Below are 18,356 nucleotides of genomic sequence, written 5' to 3' on the forward strand. Positions count from 1 at the left end.
GTTATTTCTTAACAGGTACAGAGTTTGTTAGGGGTGATGAGAAGTTTTGGAAATAGGTAGATTTCACAACATTGTGAATATAACTAATGCCACTGAACAATATGCATAAAATGGCTAAAATGGCAAATTTTATGTTTTATTTATATAAATTTATATAAATATAATTTAATTGTAATATAATTTTATATTTTATGTATATATATAATACATACTAATTTAATTTTAATATATTTAATTTACCTAAATAAATATATTAAAATATATTTAGTAAATATAATAAAATATAATTTTAATAAATTATATATTATATATAATTTTACATGTCATATATTTTAACAAATTTAATAAATATATAATTCTAATTAAAATATAATGAAATAAATATAAATGAAATACATTTTATTTAAATATATTTTATTTTTTATATATTTATATATTTAATTTATATATATATTTATAAAATTTATTTATTTATTTAGGATTTTATTTATTTATTCATGAGAGACACAGAGAGAAGCAGAGACATAGGCAGAGGGAGAAGCAGGCTCCTCGCAGGGAGCCCGATGCAGGACTCGATCTCGGATCCTGGGATCACGACCTGAGCCAAGCCCAACTGCTGAGCTACCCAGGCGTCCCACAGTTAAAAACTCTTATGACATAAGTTATATGCTATACTCCAACAAAGAATTTTACCTTCGTACCATTCTGATATTATTGGTTACCTTACTAAATTAACCATAGCCATTAAATCTCTGTAATGTATAGACAGTTTTTGTTTTACTCTAATGTTTGCCTGAAGACTCTGGTATAAGCGAAAGGCAAGAGTTTGTGTATTTAACAAAGATGGTCTAAGAGCCTCAGAGAAAAGGACTATATACCAAGTACTTCAAACTGTTAACAAGTCAGAAGAGACTCTTGGTTACAGGTTTGTAAGTTGACATTGCATAGACAACTTTGAGACCAGACCAGTGCACTCAGTGAGGATTTCCAGGTTTTTTTCTAGTCTAAAAGTATAGTTTTATAAAAGCAGACTACTGACCCAAGATCCAGCAGAACATCAATTACATAGGACTGAATAAATTGATGAGGGAAATTTTATTGTGGTTATGTATTTGGAATGTTGTTGATGTTGATGTTGTTTTACTATTTTATTTTCTGAATATATGAAAAAATCCTTTTTCTTTATAAATTATTTGTAACTCAAAACAATTTAGTAGACACTGTTTCTGTAAACTAAATTCAAATATTTTAAAGCAATGCGATTCTTATTTACCTCTTCCCTATCTTACCCCTCCTTCTGAATTCAGAAATGTTTGTGAAGTCTCCTACCTTTCATGGCAATATAGTTATTTACATTGGTTGTATAAGAATCTGTCCTTTTTTTTTTTAAATCTTTTATCTTTTAAACAAAGTTTATATGTTTTTACACTTATTTATCATGGTTACAGAGACTTGACAGTAGATCAGGTTTAAGCTTGAATACTCTAGATTTTTATACAACAGTTGAAAGACAAATACCATATGATTTCACTCATTTGTGGAATTTAAGAAACAAAACAAACAAGAAAATGGAAAAAACAAGAGAGAGATAAAGCAAGAAACAGACTCAATTATAGAGAACAATCTGATGGTTACAAGAGGAGAGGATAGTGAGGTGATGGGTTATATAAGTGATGGGGATGTACTCATGATCTGCTAGTCCATTTAATCCTATATACAAGAGCATCAAAACCTAAACCTAAAAATCAATTCTGTTGCCTTTTTTAAAAACCAAGATATAAACGGACAAATTGTGCAACCAAGACCTTACATGGAGTATCATACTTGAGAATGACAGTCATTTAATCAGGTATGATAAGATAATTTTAAGGTATAAAGTTGATTTTATCTCAACTTTATGGAGCACATGCCTACAAAGTCCCCTCAGGGAATTATTCTGGACCTGATTTACAGGCTTCCAGGTAGGGAGTTCACTTTCAAGAGGCTGGGAACCTTATGTAAATTTCAGGGACCTTCAGAAAAGATGACTTTCCTCTGAATTATAGATGTTACAGGTGAAATCTGGTAGAGAGAGGGGTTCTTGGCTCTGGTGTCTTAGCTTTGGAATGGCAAAAGATAACAAAACACACAATTCAATTTTGCATATACTTGTAAATTTCACTTCCTAATTGCCTGTGTGTGTCTTTTAACTCTCCTTTGAACCACCTGTAACATCTCAGTGGTTCCTTTAATTAATGAGTTAAATAAAATCTTTGACATGTGTTTAAAAAAATGAAAATGGAAATTAAAACTAAAAAGAGAGAAAATGACACATTTGGAAGACAGGCAAAGGAGATCCAAACATATGAAGCCTCTAAGGAAGAAAATTGAAATAACGAAATAAAAACAATTATTCAAAAACAGTTCTCTGACTTATTTCATTTAGCATAATGCCCTCTAGGTTCATTCATGTCATCACAAATGGCAGCATTTCCATCTTTTTTAAGGCTGAATGTTTCACTCACTGTATATACATATTGACATACATCACATTTTCTTTACCCATTGATCTTTTGATGGACACTTAGATTATTTGTGTCTTGCTAACTGTGAATGTGTTGCAATGAATATAGGGGTGCAGATATCTCTTTGAGTTAGTGACTTCATTTCCTTTGGATATATATCCAGAAGGAAAATTTCTAGATCATTCTATTTTTATTTTTTTAAAGATTTTATTTATTTGACAGAGAGAGCACACAAGCAGGGGAAGTGGCAGGCAGAAGGAGAAGGAGAAGAAGGCTCCCTGTGGAGCAGGGAGCCTGATGTGTGGCTCTATCCCAGGACCCTGGGATCATGACCTGATCCAAAGGCAGACGCTTAACCAACTGAGCCATCCAAGTGTCCTCAGATCATTCTATTTTTAATTTTTTGAGGAACCTCCATACTGTGTTCTATAGTGACTACATCAATTATACATTTCCATCAATGTGCACAGGATTCCCTTTTCTCCATATCTTTTTCAGCACTTCTATCTCTTGTTTTTGGTAATAGGTATTTTTTAAAATAAGTTTTAGGTTCACAGCAAAATTGGGTGGAGAGTACAGAGAGTTCCCACATATACCCAACCAACCCCCACAAAGAACATCCCCCACTACTGACACCCCCTGCCATAGTGCTACATTTGTTACAATCAGTGAACCTACAGTGACACATCATTTTCACCCAAAGTCCATGGTTACATTAGTGTTCACTCTTGATGTTGTACATTTTATGGGTTTTGACAAAAACCCATATTTACATTTACAGGTATACATAAATGTATATTTACATTTATGGGTACATTTATGGGTATAATGACAAATGTATCTACCACTGTAATATCATACAGAATAGTTTCACTGCCCTAAAAATTCCCTATGTGCTATCTATTCATCCTTCCCTCCTCAACTAACCTCTGTCAACCAGTGATCCTTTTATTTTCTCCATAGTTTTGACTTTACTGGAATATCATAGAGTCACAATTGTGTAGTATGTAGCCTTTTCAGATTGGCTTCTTTGATTTAATAATATTAATTAATTAATAATATTAAGATTCCTCCATGGGGCATCTCAGTGAGCTCAGTCAGTTAAGGGGCCAACTCTTGATTTTGGTTCAGGTCATGATCTCGCAGTCCTGGGATAGACCCCCCCACATTGGGCTCTGTGCTCAGCAGGGAGTCCTATGCTCAGCAGGGGAGTCTCCTTCAGGATTTTCTCTCCTTCCCTCTGCTCCTCCCCTTACTCTATCTCTAAAATAAATAAATAAATAAATTTTGTAAAAAATTCCTCCATGAATTTTCATGGCTTAATAGCTCATTTTTTCTTATCTTTGATTAATATTTCATTTTTGGACATAGCACATTTATTATTTATCCATTCACCTACTGAAGGGTATCTTGGCTGATTCTAAGTTTAGGCAATTATGAATAAAGCTTCTATAAACATCCATGTGTAAGTCTTTGCATGCATATAAGTTTCCAATTTATTTGTGTAAATACCAAGAAGCACAGTTACTGGAATGTATAGTAAGAGTTTTTAAAAAATATTTTATTTATTTATTCATGAGAGTCACAGAGAGAGAGAAGCAGAGACATAGGCAGAGGGACAAACAGGTTCTATGCAGGGAGCCCAATGTGGAACTTGATCCTGGGACTCCGGGATCACATCCCAAGCCAAAGGCAGATGCTCAACTGCTGAGCCACTTGGGCATCCCTATAGTAAGAGTTTTATAAGAAAGTACCAAACTGTCTTCTAAGTGTCTATACCATTTTGCATTCCTGCCAGCAATGAGTAAGTTTCCTGTTGCTCTACATACTTGCCAGCATTTGGTGGTGTCAGTGTTTTAGATTTTAATTAATTCTAATTCACATAGAGTAGATCTCACTGTTTTAAGGTTCAATTCTGTAATGACATCTAGAGATACAGATATAGAAATATACAGACATAGAAGTGGTCCAGCTATGTTCCTAGAAAGAAGAAATTGACTTTTCAGTGGACAGCATTCTGACATACTTTATAAATAAAAGTCATTGAAGCTATGAATTTTGCTCTGAGAACTGCTTCAGCACTTTAGATTCTGTTCTAACGTATTTTCAAGACCAGCATTTTCTAGGTATTTTTTAGTTCCTGTATTTAAAAATGTTCAAGTGATTAAGGGTTTGTTTTCTGATTCCATCAATTCCTTGTTTTATTGCATTGTGATCAGATAACATTGTCTTATTTCTATGTCTTGGAATTTATTCAGGTTTTCCTTGTGATCAATTTTTTAAATGTTCAATGGACACATAAACAGAAGATGAGTTTTCTATTTTCAGGCTAGCATATATTTCTATTAAATCTTCTATAAACGTTATTTAGGTATTCTCTATCCTTTCTTTTTGTTGTTTTTATTCCTTTAAATGACTATCATAGATTGAGAAAGGTGAATTAAATTTTATGTTTATATTCTTCCTTATAATTCCTGTAGTTCACTACCAAAATCCATCAAAGATATCACATATACACAAAAATAAAATAAGAAACCAATAATTTCTAAATTTTAGGAAACCAAGTACATCAACATTTGTAATAACATACAATGATCAAATAGGGTTTATTCTAGAAATACAATGATGACTTGATTTTGGAAATCTATTATTTTAATTCAATATATTAATACTTCAAAAGAGAAAAAACATATGGTTATCTTTACAGAAGCTGAAAAGCCATGTAATTCAATTCAATATTGATTCTTTTTTATCTTTTTTTAAAAAATTTTTTAATTTATTTATGATAGTCACAGAGAGAGAGAGAGAGAGAGAGAGGCAGAGACACAGGCAGAGGGAGAAGCAGGCTCTATGCACCGGGAGCCTGACGTGGGACTCGATCCCGGGTCTCCAGGATCGCGCCCTGGGCCAAAGGCAGGCGCCAAACCACTGCACCACCCAGGGATCCCTCAATATTGATTCTTAAAAATTCTAACTAAAATAGAAACAGATGGACGAAACATAAAAAAAAATGTCTAAACCTAAAACCAATACTATCTTTAATGAAGAAATAGTAACAAGTTACTATATAACTTTAAAAGGTTTACTACTACTTTATTTCATAAAAAGATGCTAACAGTATCTGATATGATTATGGTTTAGAAGGCTCTTAAAGCCTACATTTACTCAGAATTAGAGCTTGATTAAATTTGACATGAAATCTAGTGACCTAAGGGCAATAATGTCATACTGAACAATAATGATACTATTTTTATACTCAATACTATACTTCCATAAAAAACAAAGTAAAAAATACCCTTACCCCAAGCAGTGTGTCAGAGACTCAAAGTACAGTAGGGAAAAGTTAGTCCTCAAAGAATCATTTGACTGGTTATCAAGTACTGAAGTGGCACAAATTTCTAATAATAAAGACTGGGTTATCCAGACTTGAAATGCCTTTCATAACTGTTACCAAAGTCCCAGTTCCCACTGTACCTGTTTCTTTCAGGAGATTCCAGGTGTCTCTGCATTTATGGATCTGCTCAAGGGCACGATTCAGTAATCTGGTCTATTTGGCAACAACGCAATGAGAAAATTAATCTTAACCAGACAAAACTTTAAGCAAATTAAAATAATATTCATTACAAGCAGTTAAAATAAAATGATAGAAAAATGAATTTAAACTGAACATTTTATAATTGATATAAAAATATTAATCTCTATTTGTATTTTTCTTTAAGATTTTATATATTTATTGTGAGAGAGAGAGAGTGAGAGAGCATGAGCAGAGGAGGGGCAGAAAGAGAGGGAGAAGCAGACTCCCCCCTGAGCAGGGAGCCCAATCTCAGGACCCTGGGATCATGACCTGAGCCAAGGGCAGATGCTTAACTGACTGAGCCACCTCGGTGCCCCTATTTGTATTTTTCTTAATGTCCCAGAAAATGAGGATTAAATAGAAAATCTTGAGCACTATCAATTTGTTTAATAATCTTGGACAGAAGAGTAGCAGTTCTAGAATGGTGGTATGAGGAGTTCCATGAACCCTCTCCCTAGCAAAACAACCCTAACTGGTGAATTATAAAACACAATCATGTAAAGTCTCAGGAAATTCCTCAAAGGGCAAAAAGAAAATGGAGAAATATCTATTTCAGGAAATCTACTATGTCTCAGTAAGACAGTAAGCACCCATGATATTTGAACCATGATCTGCTCACCAACCACCCCCAGCTCAGTGTGAGTGCTACTTTAGGTGGGTGTGGCCAAGAAGACTGGGCTCCCTCTATTCTTAGCTTCTAGGCTAGGGATTTCCAGAAGGGGCATGCTGTCAGCACTTCTCATCCTCCTCCCTCAGGTTTGTATTGTAGGAGCTCTATTATAAACAAGCACAAATGAGAGGCCTGGACCTCTCTTCCTCTACCCAGTCCCTATAACCAGGCATGGAATATTACAATTATTGGGTCTCAATTGCCCTCACTTCAGCTTGCTTATAGGCCAAGGTTTCCCTGCTGGGAGAGGCAAGCTCAGAATGCCAGGGACTATGACTCCTGCCCAGCCCCTTACTCAGAGAGCTGTACTGTCAGGCCAATAGAAATGTGCCACATCCCTACCTGCAGCTCCAAAAGAGTGATATAAAACTTCTTATGAAGAGGAGAGGCAGGTCATTAGAAGAGTGAGCTCTGTATCTCTAACATGACTGATTTTAATTGGAACACAGCTTGGGGAAGTTCAAGTCTAAGGCCACTACAAAAACAAATGTAGATTCTGGTGTTCAGTACTTATAAAGAGGCTGATAGCTCAATGATATCAACATGCAACACAAAGGATCAGCCAGAAGTTTACGGAGGAACCAGAGTAAGAGAAAACTGAGAAGATCCCTACCAATTCAAAGGGGCCTTACATTAATTTTATCAAACTGTTGAACAATTTATGCCCCAAAGCATTTTTAAACATACACATGCACTTGTGCGCGCTCTCTCTCTCTCTCTCTCACACACACACACACACACACACACACACACACCCACACACAAAGCAAACACTCTAGTAATTAGTCAAGATTAACATCTGGGTGTGATGCCAACAGAAGACCATTCAGAAGTTAACACAGATATCAATGATGGGAAGAGAAATTTAAAAATAACCCTGCTAAAACCACTTTCATCCCTTTGTAGAGGAGGGGACAGGGTGATACCACAGGCAAAGACCTCTAAGGAGTGATATCAGAAGCTGGACACTTGTGTATAGCTGCGGGAAATAGATTTCACTGAACTAGCCCAGCCAAGGCATTAAACCAATAAGCAAGCAAGTATTAACAACAACAAACCACAGGGGGGTAATGAGTACTCAAAGATGTTTCAATATATTATCTAGAATGCCCAGTTTTCAACAGAAAATGTGAGATATGCAAAAAAATGATAAAGTATGATCCAAATGCAGGGAAAAAAGCAACAGGAATTGACTGACAAGGTCTAGATGCTGAACTTAGTGACAAAGATTTCAAAGTAGCTATTTTTTTTTATTGATTCATGAAAGACACACAGAGAGAGGCAGAGACAAAGGCAGAGGAAGAAGCAGGCTCCCTATGGGGAGCCCAATGCTGGACTCAATCCCAGGACCACAGGATCACGACCTGAGCCAAAGGCAGATAGATGCTCAGCCACTGAGCCACCTGGGTGCCCCCCAAAACACTTATTTTAAATATATTCAAACAAAAGAAAATAATACTTTAACAAAGGTTTGATGACAATGTCTCAGCAAATAACAGAATCTCAATAAAGAAGGCAGTGGGATAACATATTCAATATGATGAAAGAAAATAACAGTTACCCAACAATCTAATATCCAGCAAAACTATTTTTCAGAACTGAAAGCAAAAAAAAAAAATTCCCAGATAAACAAAATCTGATAGAATTTATTGCTAGCAGAACCATTTTATAAAAACGCTAAGAGAAGTTCTTCAGGCTGAAAACAAATGACATTAGATAGTAATCTGAAAAAAAAAAAGATAGTAATCTGAATTCAAATGAAAAAAAGTACACTGGTAAAAGTAATTATGTAAAAATTATGTAATTAATTATAAAAGGGTATATAAATATATATCTTTCTTCTCTTACTTGTTTTAAAAAGCAATTGTATAAAACTATTGTTTTTATACCTAACAGATATCCAGAGACCATACCACCAACCCAAGAAGCACACAAATTATTCTCAAGCACTTTCTCCAGAATAGACCATATGCTAGGCAGCAATATAAACATCAGTGAAAGTTAAAATAACATGAAATTCAACAAACTATGTAGTCTGACCATAGTGGAATAAGCTTAGAAATCCTAAGATAGTAAAGTTTGGGAAATTCGCAAAAATGTGGATATTAAATAAGGGATTATTAAATAAACAATGGGTCAAAGAAGAAATCACAACAAAAATTTAAAAATGATTTGAGATGAATGAAAAAACACAACATATCAAAACTTATGGGATGCTGCTCAAGCAGTATGCTATTGTCTGAATGTGTCCCCCTCAACCAATTCATATGTTGAAATCTTAAACCTCAAAGGCACAGGTATTAGTAGGTGGGACCTTTAGGAGGTGCTAAAGTTACAGAGGTGGAGCCCTCAGGAATGGGATCTGTGTCTTTTATAAGAGGTTCTAAGAAGATCCTTAGCCCTTTCCTTCATGTGAAGACACAGTAAGAAGGTGCAAACACTATCATGCTAGTACCCTGAACTTGGACTTCTAGCCTCTGGAACTGTGAGAAATAAATTTCTGTTGTTTATAAGCTTCCCAGTCTGTGTTTTGTTATAGCAGTCTGAATAGACAAAGGCAGAAAACTGGCAATGAAAGTAGGGTGCTTCTGTAACAAATACCTAAAAATATGGAAGCAGTTTTTTTAAAGGCTTTATTTATTTATTCATGAGATAGAGAGAGAGACAGAGAGAGACAGAGACAGAGATACAGAGAGACAGAGAGGCAGAGACATAGGCAGAGGGAGAAGCAGGCTCCATGCAGGGAGGATTGAGTCCCGGGACTCCAGGATCTTGCCTTAAGCCAAAGGCAGACGCTCAATGCTGAGTCACCCAGGCATCCCGGTGGAAGGAGTTTTGGAACTGTGTAATGAATAGAAGCTGGAAGAGTTTGGAGGTGCGAGCTAGAAAAAGTCTACACTGCTGTGAATGAATGGTTAAGGGCAATTCTTATAATTTGATAGAGGACAGCAGCTAGTGATGGGAAACACACCACCCTCTCAAGCAATAAAGATTGCCCTGAGCTAGCAAGACCCCATGTGACTGACTCTAAGACAATGACTGAACCTTCATATACATATTGACCTTTGTTCCAGGTTTTCCCTATATAAACCTAGAATTATTTTCAGCATTTTGGAAACAGTCTTTGAGACACTAGTCTGCGGTCTTCTGATGTTGGCCTCACTGAAATAAATTCCTTTCTTATTTCACCACCACTCATATCTCTGCCTTTGGATCTTGTCAGTGGTGAATGACCAAATGTAGTCTGTCTGGGACTCCCAGAGCCAAGTGCTCTTGAATCCCTGTGCCCTCATTACATGAAGACCAAGAAAAAGAAGAGAAGAGAAGCAGAGATCAACTTTTTCAGAGAACAGTCTGAGAATACTGTGAAGAGAATGTTGGTAGAAATACAGACATTGAAGGTCATTCTGAATGATGAGGTCTCAGATGGAAATGAGGAACAATGGAAATTGGAGGAAAGGCCATCCTTGTTATAAGATAGCAAAGAGCTTGGCGGGACTGTGTTTATGTCTTAGTGTTTTATAGAAGGTAATACTTGTGAGTGGTGAAATTGGATATTTAGCTAAAGAAATTTCTAAGCAAAGTGTTGAATAAGTTCAGCAAATTTCTTGAATACTTATAGTAAAATATAAAAAGAGAAATGATTTAAAGGTGGAAATGCTAATCAAAAAGGAAGCAGAGGGGTGCTTGGGTTACTCAGTTAAGCATTGGCCTTCAGCTTAGGTCATGATCCCAGGGTCCTAGGATACAGCCCAGCATCAGGCTCCCTGCTCAGTGGGCAGTCTGCTTCTCTCTCTCCCTCTGCCCTTAACCCACTTGTGCTTGCTCTCTCAAGTGCTTTATCAAATAAATAAGTAAAATCTGAAAAAAAGAAAGCACAATTTAAAAATTTGGAAAAATTTCAGCCTATCTATATTGAAAGAAATAAGAAGGCTAATATGGAAGAGAACACTAAGGGTAGGGCTGAATTTGATAAGGAGAATGCTGTGGCTCAACCATCTCAACAGAAGCTAGGAGCTATTCAGACCAAGACAATGGGGAGATTGGTCAGCCATCTAACCAGAACCTATTGTCCAAAGCAATGGAAGAATGAACTGAGGCAGTTTAGAGTTCTTAGGGGCTGGCCCTCCCATCACAGGCTCCAGAATGCATGGCCAAGTGGCAGAATGATTTCAAAGGAGGAGCCATAGCTACCCAGTGCCACCTTACCTCCCTGGCTCTCCTTCTCAAATTCTGGTGTCATGTTTTACAGCCACTCCAAGTGCAGTGCAGGCTGCTACCACTGCCCCTCCAGAGGGCACAGGTTAAAAACTTTGGGAAGTTATCACCTTGGTGTCCTCATGGCGTAGAGAGTGCAAGAGCTGGGAGCATAGCTGCTTCAACCTAGATTTCAAAGAATGCTCCAGGAACCTTTGGAGCCCAAAGAGCCTCTGTGGAGGTGGGGCTATTGTAGGAGGACCCAATTAGGGGCAATGCCCAGGGGAGTTTTTCACCTCAGGGCAGCACAGCTACTGTGAGAGATTCCAGCAGGAACCTTAATCCATGAAAGCTGTAGTATGGGCTACACCTGGAAGAATCACGTGGGTGAGGCTGAGAGGCTTGGGGGCCCAAATGCAGCCCCAGTGGGTCCAGAATATGACACAAGGAGGATTGTTCTTAAGCCTTGGTGTTTAATGTTATTTACTCTATTAGGTTTTGGATTTACCTCGAACCCATTAACTTCTTTTTTTCCTATTTCTCCTTTTTAAATGGGAAGATCTACCCTATTCCTGTCTCACCATTGTATTTTGGAAGATGTAACTTGTTTGATTTTACAGGTTCATAGATAGAAAGCAATTTGCCTCAGGATGAATTGTACTTTGTCTTAACTCATATCTGGTTTAGATGATACTTAGATGAAACTTTGGACTTAGACTTCTGAGTCAATGCTAGAATGAGTCAAGGTGTTTAGAGCTGTTGAGATGGAATGAATGGTATTTTGTATGAGGACATGAATTTTGTGGGTCAAGGGAGGAATGCTATGGATCTGAATGTGTCCCCTAAATCTATAGTATTTCCAACAGATTAAGCCACAGTGCTTAGAAGGAAATGTATAGGTATAAAAACTGATATTACAAAATGAAGAAAGACATCAAATCACTAAGCTAAACTTGCACTGTAAGACACTGGAAAAAAAGCAAACTAAAACTTAAGCAACCAGAAGGAAGAAAATTATAAAGATTAGAGTGGGAATTAATGAAATACAGACCAGAAAAATGGGAGAATAAAAGAAACCAAAGTTGGTTCAGGAAAAACCAACACAGTTTAAAAAATGTTGTATAAAATGGTCAAGAAAAGAAAGAGAAGACACAAATGACTAAAATTAGGAGAGAAGGCAGGGGCATAATTACAAAACTTACAGAAATAAAAAAGTTGATTATAAGAGAATACTATGAACAACTGTAAGTCAAAAAATTAGGTAACTTAGATTATAATGGACATATTTCCAGACACATAAACTACTGAAACTGACTCAGAAATTAAAAATCTAGACTACAAAAAAGAAGTAAAAATATACTCTGAAAACCACAAAACATTGTTGAAAGAAATTGAAACCTAAATGAATAGGAAAGACATGCTATGTTCATCAGTAATAAGACTTAATACTGTTAAAGATCGTAATACTCTCCAAACTGACCTACAGGTTCAGTGCAATTCCTATCAAAATCCTAGCTGGCTTCTTTGCAGAAATTAACAACTCGATCCCAACATACATATAGAAACTCAAAAGACCCCAGTAGCAAAAACAATTTTGAAAAAGAACAAAATTGGAAGACTAACACATCCTTCTTATAAAACTTACTACAAAGCTATAATAATTAAAACAGTGTGGTTTTGCCATTGAATAGAGAGAGACATCAGTGGACTAGAAATAATCTTATTTATGGCCATTTGATTTTTAACAAGGGTGACAAGATAATTCAACGGGGAAAATGTTTTCAACAAATGGCCCTGGGACAACTGAATATTCAAATGCAAAAAAATGAAGGGGGACCCCTATCTCACACCATACACAAAAATTAACTAAAAATGGATATATCTGAGGGCAGGCTAAGATAGCAGAAGAGTAGGAGTCCTCAACTCACCTGGTCCCACCAACTTACCTAGATAACTTTCAAAACATCCTGAACACCTATGAATTCAACCTGAGATTTAAAGTGAGAACAGGGGGAACCCTGGATTGCTCAGTGGTTTAGTGCCTGCCTTCAGCCTGGGGTGTGATCCTGGAGGCCCGGGATTGAGTCCCACATCAGGCTCCCTGCATGAAGCCTGCTTCTCTCTCTGCCTGTATCTCTGCCTCTCTCTCTCTGTGCCTCTCATGAATAAATAAATAAAATCTTTTAAAAAAATAAAAAAAATAAAGAGAATAGTCAGAACACCACAGAGAAAAAAATTTTTACTTCTAACAAGATAGGAAGGCTGAAAAAAAATAAAAAAAGAATAAAGTGGGGGAGGGGCACACGAGGAGCCCCTGGGCTAAAGCTGAGCTGCAAAAGCCTCCAGGACAGGAAATCCCAGCCCTGGAGAAGCAGGAACTTTAAAAATCCACACCAGATTTTTCACGGATGGAAAAGTGCTTAGCAGGGAAATTGGGCAGCATCACAGGAAGGGCAGTGAAGCCTCCAGATTCCTGGAGTCACTATTAGAAGAGGTGATCCTGGGGGGAAGCCCACCGCAAACCATGAACCGGTCTTGGTAAAGGGCTGCAGTGCCGCAGCCTTCAGGGTATCTGGGAGAAGCCAGTAGGTTAGGCGGGCTGGTTCCAGACAGAGGTGGCTATGCCCTGTTCCCTTTGGGAGTCGCACCCCCCAGGAGTGTGATTTGAGCAGCACAGGGCCCCAGATCCCAGGGCGCCTAAGGGAACAAAGCCAGCAATCCTGCATTCCCTCTGGGACACTTAGAAGCAGGGAGGGCACAGGAGAGCAAGAACTTTCCTACCAATGGGGACTCCCAAGCTGTGCAGATCAGTGCACCTGTAATGGCCCCCAGGAGCATCTAGGCCAGTGTGGACTGGGAGACTGCGGTTAGTTACTCATGGGGAGCTGACTCCAGAACTGGAAGTCTGGCCACCACCATTGCTGTTTTTCCTCCTTGTTTCACCTTGTACCTGGGAGAGGTGTAACCGCCAGGGAACAAAGGCCTCACAGGATAAACAGCTCACACTGAGCCTGGCACCCAGCAGGGGATGGGCATCTCCACCCAGGCACACACACCTGAGATCCAACAGCAGACCCCCTCCCCCAGAAGACAGGTGGAAGAACAAGGGAAGAGCAAGTTCTTGACCAAGCAGCACTGGAAAGCTCCGCAACCAAGGGAAAATTGAGGGACTATAGTATATAGAACTAGAGGGTCCCCCTTTTATTTTATTTTCCTTTTTCCATTACAACTCATTTTTATATCAGACTAAAAATTTCTAATATTTTTTCTCTTTTCCCACCTTAACTACAATATTTTACCAGCTCTTCAATTTTAAGTTTCTTCCTTTTTAACTTTCATATTTCTACAATTAGGTGTCTTAGATATATTTTTCACTTCTGGATTCCCTTCAATATATTAAATTTAATTTTGGGACATATACAAGATACGGGCTTTTGTTTTGTGTTTTTTTGTTTTCATTGCCTCGTTTTGTTCTACAATGGCGGAAGTTAATGCTTTCTAAAACATGACGAGCACACACCCAGAACCAAGTGGAATACCATGCTGGCTCATTCTGTGAGATTATATTCTCTTTATATTCCCATTCTTCCCCCCTCTTTCATCCAGCTTATGTTTTGGTGATAAATTTTGGGGCTTTCTACAAGTATTGCTGGTTTATATAAGTTTGGGTTTGAGCATCTTCTAACATACAGAACTTAATACACTCAGAACCAAGAGGATCACACTCTAGGACCCCTCAGGTAGACTACATTCTCCCTCCACTACCACTTCTTCACCAGCAACATGTCCCAGTTCCTCCCCCGTTTTTTTCTCTTTGTCCTCTTTACTTCTGTTTTTTTTTTTTCTTTTTCTTTGGGATTTTTGGCCTTTTATTTTTTACTACTTTGTTTTAAAATTGTTTTTCACTTTGGTGGTCCTTTTTATTATGTTCTGATCCTCTTTTTCATTTTCTGGTCTCTGACCTTGTCAGGATCATCTAGGGTGGAATTTATGTAGTTTGCAGTTGATATTCTTGACTTAGCCCACTCATACAGCCACTCGGCACTGGACAAAATCACTAGAAGGAAGAACTCACCACAAAAGAAAGAATCAGAAACAGTACTCTCTGCCACAGAGTTACAGAATATGGATTTCAAAACGCTGAAAGCCTATTCAGAAAGCCTATTCAGAAGCACAATTATAAAGCTACTTGTGGCTCTGGAAAAAAGCATAAAGGACTCTAGAGACTTCATTACTACAGAATTGAGATCTAATCAGGCTAAAATAAAAAAAAACAATTAAATGAGATGCAATCCAAACTGGAGGGCCTAATGGCTAGGGCTAATGAGATGGAAGAAAGGGTGAGCGACATAGAAGACAAGTTGATGGCAAGGAAGGAAGCTGAGGGAAAAAGAGAAAAACAAGGGACCATGAGGAAAGGTTAAAGGAAATAAACAACAGCCTCAGAAGGAAAAATCTACATATAATAGGGGTTCCAGAAGATATGGAGAGGGAGAGAGGACTAGAAAGTATATTTGAAGAAATCATAGCTGAGAACTTCCCTAATTTGGGGAGGGAAACAGGCATCCATATCCAGGAGATAGAGAGGTTCCACCCCCAAAATAAATAAAAACCATTCAACAACTCGACATTTAATAGTGAAACTTGCAAATTCCAAAGATAAAGAGAAAATCCTTAAAGCAGCAAGAGACAAGAGATTCTTAACTTATATGGGAAGAAATATCAGATTAACAGCAGACCTCTTCATAGAGACCTGGCAGGCCAGAAAGGACTGGCAGGATATTTTCAGGGTACTAAATGAGAAGAACATGCGGCCAAGAATGCTTTATCCAGTAAGGCTCTCATTCAGAATAGAAGAAGAGATAAAGAACTTCCAAGATAGGCAGAAATTGAAAGAATATGTGACCACCAAACCAGCTCTGTAAGAAATATTAAGGGGGACTCTGTAAAAGAAAGAGGAAGTCCAAGGAAACAATCCACAAAAACAGGGACTGAATAGGTATCATGATGACACTAAATTCATATCGTTCAATAGTTACTCTGAACGTGAATGGGATAAATGATTCCATCAAAAGACGCAAGGGAGGATCCCTGGGTGGCGCAGCGGTTTAGCACCTGCCTTTGGCCCAGGGCGCGATCCTGGAGACCGGGAATCGAATCCCATGTCGGGCTCCCGGTGCATGGAGCCTGCTTCTCCCTCTGCCTGTGTCTCTGCTTCTCTCTCTCTCTCTCTCTGTGACTATCATAAATAAATTTAAAAAATTAAAAAAAAAAAACAAAAGACGCAGGGTTTCAGACTCAATAAAAAAGTAAGACCCATCTACTCGCTGTCTACAACAGACTCATTTTAGACCTAAAGACACCTCCTGCCTGAAAAATGAAAGGTTGGAGAACCATTTTCCATTCAAATGGTCCTCAAAAGAAAGCTGGAGAAGCAATCCTCCTATCAGATAAATTAAGTTTATACCAGATTGTAGTAAGAGATGATGAGGGACATATATCATACTTAAAGGGTCTATCCAACAAGAAGACCTAACAATCATGAATATTTATGCCCCTAATGTGGGAGCTGCCAAGTATATCAATTAATAACCAAAGTAAAGACATACTTAGATAATAATACACTAATAGTAGGATACTTCAACATGGCACTTTCTGCAAATGACTGATCTTCTAAGCACAACATCACCAAAGAAACAAGGGCCATAAATGATATATTGGACCAGATGGATTTCACAGATATTTACAGAACTTTGCATCCAAACGCAACTGAATACACATTCTTCTCAAGTGCACACGGAACTTTCTCCAGAATAGACCACCCACTGGGTCACAAATCAGGTCTCAAACGATACCAATCCCCTGCATATTTTCAGACCATAATGCTTTGAAACTAGAATGCAACCACAAGAAGAAATTTGGAAGAAACTCAAACACGTGGAGGTTAAAGAGCATCCTCCTAAAAGATGAATGTGTTAACCAGGAAATTAGAGAAGATTAAAAAGATTCCTGGAAAATAATGAAAATGAAGATACAACTGTTCAAAATCTTTGGGATACAGCAAAAGTGGTCCTGAGGGGGAAATACATCGCAATACAATCCTCCCTCAAAAAATTGGAAAAAACCCAAATAGACAAGCTAACCTCGCACCTAAAGGAATTGGAGAAAGAACAGAAAGTAAAACCTACACCAGTCAGAAGAGAGTTAATATAGATTCGAGCAGAACTCAATGAAATACAGACCAGAAGAACTGTAAAACAGATCGACAAAACCAGGAGTTGGTTCTTTAAAAGGATTAATAAGATAGATAAACCATTAGCCAGCCTTATTTAAAAGAAAAAGGACTCAAATTAATAAAATCCCAAACAAAAGAGGAGAGATCACAACCAATATCAAGGAAATACAAACGATTTTAAAAACGTATTATGTAAATAAAGTAGGCAATCTACAAGAAATGGATGCATTTCTGGAAAGCTACAAAATACCAAAACTGGAACAGGATTAAATAGAAAACCTGAACAGGCCAATAATCAGGGAGGAAATTGAAGCAGTCATCAAAAACCTCCCAAGACACAAAGTCCAGGGCCAGATGGCTTCTGAGGGGAATTCTATCAAACGTTTAAAGAAGAAAAAATACTTATTCTATGAAAGCTGTTCCGAAAGATAGAAAGGGATGGAGTACTTCCAACTGGTTTTATGAGGTCAGTATCCCCTTGATTCCAAAACCCGACAAAGACCCCACCAAAGAGGAGAATTATAGACCAATGTCCCTTATGAACACAGATGTAAAAATTCTCAATAAGATACTAGCTAAGAGGATCCAACAATACATTAAGAAGATTAATCACCATGACCAAGTGGGATTTATCCCTGGGATGCAAGGTTGGTTCAACACTCGTAAAACAATCAACGTGATAGATCACATCAACAACAGAAAAAAAAAGAACCACATGATCCTCTCAATAGACACAGAGAAAGCATTTGCCAAAATACAGCATCCATTCCTGATCAAAACTCTTGAAAGTGTAGGGATAGAAGAAACACTCCTCAGCATCTTAAAAGCTACCTATGAAAAGCCCACAGCAAATATCATTCTCAATGGGGAAATACTGGGAGCCTTTCCACTAAGATCAGGAACAAAACAGGGATGTCCACTCTCACCATTGCTATTCAACATAGTACTAGAAGTCTTAGCATCAGCAATCAGGCAACAAAAGGAAATAAAAGGCATTCAAATTGGCAAAGAAGTCAAACTCTTCCTCTTTGCAGATGACATGATACTGTACAGAGAAAACCCAAAAGACTCCACCCCAGAGAACTCATACAGCAATTTGGCAGTGTGGCAGGATACAAAAATCAATGCCCAGAAATCAGTGGCATTTCTATACACTAACAATGACACTGAAGAGAG

General features: G+C 37.6%; 1 protein-coding gene across 1 annotated transcript in view; it reads right to left on the reverse strand.

Moving 5' to 3' along the window:
• Positions 1–18,356, reverse strand: part of TEX11 (testis expressed 11) — a 319,132-nt gene that overhangs the window by 57,550 nt on the left and 243,226 nt on the right. Inside the window, exon 24 of the mRNA XM_072744060.1 lies at positions 5,979–6,051. Coding sequence (XP_072600161.1) covers positions 5,979–6,051 — 73 coding nt within the window. The remainder of the gene's footprint in view (positions 1–5,978; positions 6,052–18,356) is intronic.

The sequence above is a fragment of the Vulpes vulpes genome, chromosome X (assembly GCF_048418805.1).
Source record: "Vulpes vulpes isolate BD-2025 chromosome X, VulVul3, whole genome shotgun sequence".
Lineage (NCBI taxonomy): Eukaryota > Metazoa > Chordata > Mammalia > Carnivora > Canidae > Vulpes > Vulpes vulpes.